The sequence below is a fragment of the Tachypleus tridentatus genome, chromosome 5, assembly GCF_004210375.1.
Source record: "Tachypleus tridentatus isolate NWPU-2018 chromosome 5, ASM421037v1, whole genome shotgun sequence".
Classification (NCBI taxonomy): domain Eukaryota; kingdom Metazoa; phylum Arthropoda; class Merostomata; order Xiphosura; family Limulidae; genus Tachypleus; species Tachypleus tridentatus.
In genome coordinates this window covers 30,583,970-30,589,246 of record NC_134829.1, presented here as the reverse complement: position 1 = coordinate 30,589,246, position 5,277 = coordinate 30,583,970, and the positions used below count along the sequence as shown (strand labels likewise).

Genomic DNA, 5,277 nt, shown 5'->3' with positions numbered 1-5,277 from the left:
GAACCTCTCTTGCTCTGGAAGAATAATTATCGTTGGGTGTTCTTATTAAATTGTTGCTTATTTCAGTAACTATGGATTTCGTATGGGAGCTGATATCTTGGATGTTTCAAAGCACAAAATTAAACCAATACCTTGCAAGTCGGTTGAAACTGTGTTTGTATTTATTTGCTTAATTGTTGTTATGCACAAAGCTACACAGAGGGCTATCTGTGCTCTGCTCACCGCAGGTATCGAAACCCGAATTTTAGTAGTATATGTCCGCTGACATACCACTGTCCTACTGGGGTGGGGTGGGGCATTGTGCTTATATCAGATAATAACGTTTTCATGTTGTAATTTCCTGCGCTCCAAATTAGTTCATATATAGGCATCGTGTTATCTTATATTCGTGCATTTTCAATGTTTAGTCAGTTGAGTTAGTAAAATTGTGAAACGTCGGTTTAACAACAACGCTTACCGGTTAACGTGTTAACTTAACATACTGACCAGTTAAAATGTTTAGTAAGGATGCAAATATGAAGAAGTTTTTATCGGACACACGGCTAGCAACAAAGGCAATTCACGCAGGTCATGATCCAACAGAGTGGAGGTCACGAGCTTTAGTCGCACCCATTGTAACATCAGTTACGTTTGTTTGTAAAGAAAATGAACCTATGGTAAGTTTAAAACACTATCGATAAAATGTCATTTTAAGTCATTATATGTCTCTTAATTTATATATATACACACACACATAGATAATGTATTTATGACTAAGCGATAAAGATCCTTATCACGCAGGTAGTGCTGCAATAACCACTTCTCGTTTTGGCGTTGTTTATTTGATAACATATTGATGAATAGTTGTGTCGATGATGTAACTAAATACAACACTTTTCTGTTAGAGAATCCAGCCACCATGTACGTGTACACCTGTAATCATCAACCAAACAAAATAATATCCGATTAGGGTTTTTCAGACCAATATAAAACAGCTTAAACCGCAAAATCCTAAGCTATCAAACTAAATCAAAGCATAATACAATGAATAATTAAGAAAGAAAACTTTTAAAACTCTAATTCTCTATAGCTTTATGTTGATTTCAACTTTTCTTTTTCTGGTAGAAACTAGGGTGGTTATAAAACGTGTCTTCAGAAAAATGAGTTTCGATTGTGTCAAAACTTTTACTATTAATAGAAAATTAAAAATTACACATAAAAGAATCACGAAAGGAAAACACGTGAAGAAAAGATTTTCACGTCATTAAGTGTGTTCTTTTGCACAACAGTAAGACACGTAAAGTCAGATTTTCACGTCATTGATGGTTTTGTTCTGTACAACAGTAAGACACGTAAAGTCAGATTTTCACGTCATTGATGGTTTTGTTCTGTACAACAGTAAGACACGTAAAGTCAGATTTTCACGTCATTGATGGTTTTGTTCTGTACAACAGTATGACACAAAGTCATATTTTCACGTCATTGAAGTAACTTATGATGGTGCTGTCTGAATGTGATTACTTCTATTATTTTGTGCAAATGGAACGCCCTTCAGCCAACCACCTTAACTCCGAAACTATGTGGCTAAACATTATTGATAGGTGAGGTTTTGATTCTTTTTCGGTAAAGTGTGTTTTTTGTTAAAATATAGAGTCATTTATCTGAATACTTTTTATTGGGGTGTGTCATTTCAATACTGAAAATGGCACCCCTTTGTAACTCACTCAGTTTCCCAATTTCTTTCTGGTCGACTTGAAAACTGGATGTTAATATCACTTCCACTGGAATTATATCTATAGATGTGTGTGTGTCGTAAATGAAATCGTTTCTCAAGCACAAATTGTGTAAATTGTTACTCACGCAGCTATTCGACAGAATTAAACAATTTGATTAAATCAAATTCTACGCTAAGAAGTAAATATTTATGTGTTAATGGTGTGGGAGAAATCGAGAAAAGTGTACTAGAACTTGAACTAAGACACCGACCTGATGAAGCCAACTTCACACAACAACTTGAACTAGGACACTGCCTTGATGAAGCCAACTTCACACAACAACTTGAACTAAGACACTGACCTGATGAAGCCAACTTCACACAACATTTGATTTAGGACACTGACCTGAGAAAGCCAACTTCACACAACAACTTGAACTAAGACACTGACCTGATGAAGCCAACTACACACAACATTTGAACTAGGACACTGACCTGAGAAAGCCAATTTCACACATGAAACCTACCGGTAATGTGAATAAAACGATTGTTCGAACAACATAAGATGGAGAAGATAAAACGTTTAGTAGGCCTAAGAATGGTTTTCATTTTCATACTTTAATTGCTAGATCTAAAAAAATCAAATTTTAAATAAAACAACAATATTTCAAGGCTCACTAGATATGAAGCAAAGCAAAATAGTTTGATGTAAAGTGTGAAAGTCATTCCCAAAGACCTTTACGTAAAAACATAAAGGAATATACATAAAACATTTGAACTTCCTTACTATATTAATCATGTTTCAGTTAGTAGTGATTGTTCGAATGAATCGAACTTGTTGCTTAATTTAGATTTAATTGGTATGCTTTGAAATAACATTTATTTGCGTTTTGCCACTGTTTATATATTTAAAGGATGTGTTTTATCTACTATTAGGATTATTTGTATGCTCGTTGTGGGAATCCAACAAGAAGTTGCTTGGAAAGAACATTAGCTGCTTTGGAAGAAGGGCAATACGGTGCGTTGTAACTATGTGTGTGTGGACTGTGTTTGTAATTTATAACAGACAGAAATCCAAACAGTTAAATTCTAAGCAATAGAGAACCCTCAAAAGCCGGGTCGCTTGAAATTCTCTTAGGCAGAATTAGAGTGAATTAATCTATGAAACCTTTGTTTCCCTTTTTATTAGTTATATTTATATGCCCCAACAATAATAAGCATGGGGCGCTCGCATGCCCGATTGGATTTTATTACTCATCAGAACCTTATCAGTTTACCCTCAAAATAAAATGCCTGATCTATAAGAACCTGGACGTGATTAAATACATCAAACGAAAGTATTTTAACTCTTAAATTTAAAACTGTAATTAGATACTAAATTGGCTAATATAATAATGATTTAAAAAAAGAAGAAAAATAATAATAATAATAATAAAAAAGAAACAAGGACTAAGTGTCTAGTGCATAGTGGCCAGCTTGTGTTACATTTCTTAAATATATGTTAAAAGGGGAGAGGTATTTAGGACTATTTACATCATGTACGTGATATCTGTCGAGATCACACATTAAGTCATTTTTATGCCAATACTTATTGAAATATTTTAGAGAATTATGCAAGAGTCTTTCAGATATTGTGTCTGTATTTGCATACTTTTGCATGAATGTGGTTGAGGTGCTACGTGGTACTTTATATGCTGAAGTTAGTACTGAATTTTGTATACGTTGAAGTTTCTGTACATGTGTGGGTGCTATGTTAATCCAGGCAGGTGATGCATGTTCTATTGTTGGTCTAATGTACGTTTTGTAGATTTTAAGTATGTTGTCTGGTGATGTTCCTTGGATTTTACCTGAAAGACTTCTTGCATAGTTTGCTCTTTTCCAGATTCGTATCAGTATATTTTTAATATGTGGTAACCACGTTAATTTTGAATCATAGGTTAGACCTAGAAATTTAGCAGAAGTAGCAGTCAGTAAAAGTGATCCATTCATATAGAGTTTTGGTGGATCTTTTTTCAGCTTATTCAGTCTGCTGAATAATATGACTTGGGTTTTTGGAATATTGATTTTGATTCTGTATTTCTGGCAGTATTCTTCGATGTTATTTAGGACTGGTTGTAGGTTCGTTGCTGCTATTGACGGAGTGGGGGCACATTTCCAGACTGCTACATCGTCAGCGAACCGTGATGCATAACCAAAATTTAGGTCCGACAGAGGCATATTACTCACGTACATGATAAATAATATAGGGCTAAAAACCCCTTCCTGCGGGACTCCTGCTTCGGGTGAAAAGGACCCTGAGTCCTTTTCGTACAAAAACGTACAAAAAATATATATATATATGAAAATACAAAAAAAAAAAAAAAATGAAGAAAAAGAACACAAGAGAAATAATAAAAGGAAAAAAACACACTTCTTGTTCGTCCATGCATGGACTGAGCCCTGAAATGGGCCTGAGTATGATGTTATACTTTTACTCTGGCCCAAAGCTATAAAAAAAAACACAAAAAAACCCCTAAAGACAGACGCTATAATCGTTCGGGAGGGAGGAAGAGGCCAAATGTACCTGACCCTCCTGGGTATTTAACATCAATACCCAAATACCGACACAGTGAAACTGGCTAATATAAGTAGGAACTGTGAGATAAAAAGTAGTACTTAAAAAAAACACACACACACTCAAAGCCGTTCAATGAGTTGCTTAGCCGCGGCTAAAATCACTCTTTGGAACAATGTTCTTGATTTACACAATAATAATAATAATACATTATTCGTCCATAGCAAAAAGAATTCATTAAAGCAAGATTTATTTAAAAAGTCTCGTAGTTGTCAATACACCACTTTTAAAATATATCTAAAAAAAAACTCAACAGTATAACTTAAAAGTGTACACAAAAATATTTCATTTTATGTTTTGTACAAAGCTACACAAAGAGCTATGTTCTGCCTACCACGGGTATCAAAACCCGGATTCGAACTTTGTAGTTTCGTAGATATACCTCTGTATGACCAGGGGTCTAGTTTTACCTAAATTAAAAAAATAAACAGATGAATCATATATGTAGACCCAGCATGGTGAGGTGGTTTAAGGTATTCGACTCGTAATCTAAGGGTCGCGGGTTCGAATCCCCGTTGCACCAAACATGCTCGCCCTTTCAGCTGTGGAAGCGTTATAATGTGACGGTCAATCCCACCATTCGTTGGTAAAAGAGTAGTCCAAGAGTTGGCAATGTGTGGGGATGACTAGTTGCCTTCCCTCTAGTCCTACGCTGCTAAATTAGGGACGGTTAATGCAGGTAGCTCTTTAGCTTTGAGTGAAATTTCAAAACAAACAATCATTTATATGAAAAAATCAGAATGGATAGTTATGTGTTTCTTTAAGGAAAAATTATGTGGTCATAATATATATATATATATTAACAATTGTGATTACGTTATTTATAGCTCTTTGTTTTACATCGGGAATGACAGCCATTACAGCCGTGGTCTGTTTGCTCGCTAATGGGGACCACATTCTTTCCTCAGATGACATGTTTGGAGGTAGGTACCAATCACTAATAAGCAAAAGTTAACAGGACCTTTTTAAA

At 34.9% G+C, this 5,277-nt stretch overlaps 1 protein-coding gene across 1 annotated transcript; it reads left to right on the top strand.

Moving 5' to 3' along the window:
• The first annotated feature begins 348 nt into the window (after positions 1–348).
• LOC143250838 (cystathionine gamma-lyase-like) lies at positions 349–5,277 on the top strand. Its single transcript, XM_076501912.1, has 3 exons — positions 349–656; positions 2,630–2,711; positions 5,135–5,277. The coding sequence occupies exons 1-3, from the start codon at positions 495–497 to the stop codon at positions 5,260–5,262; spliced, it is 372 nt and encodes a 123-aa protein (XP_076358027.1). The 5' UTR covers positions 349–494; the 3' UTR covers positions 5,263–5,277.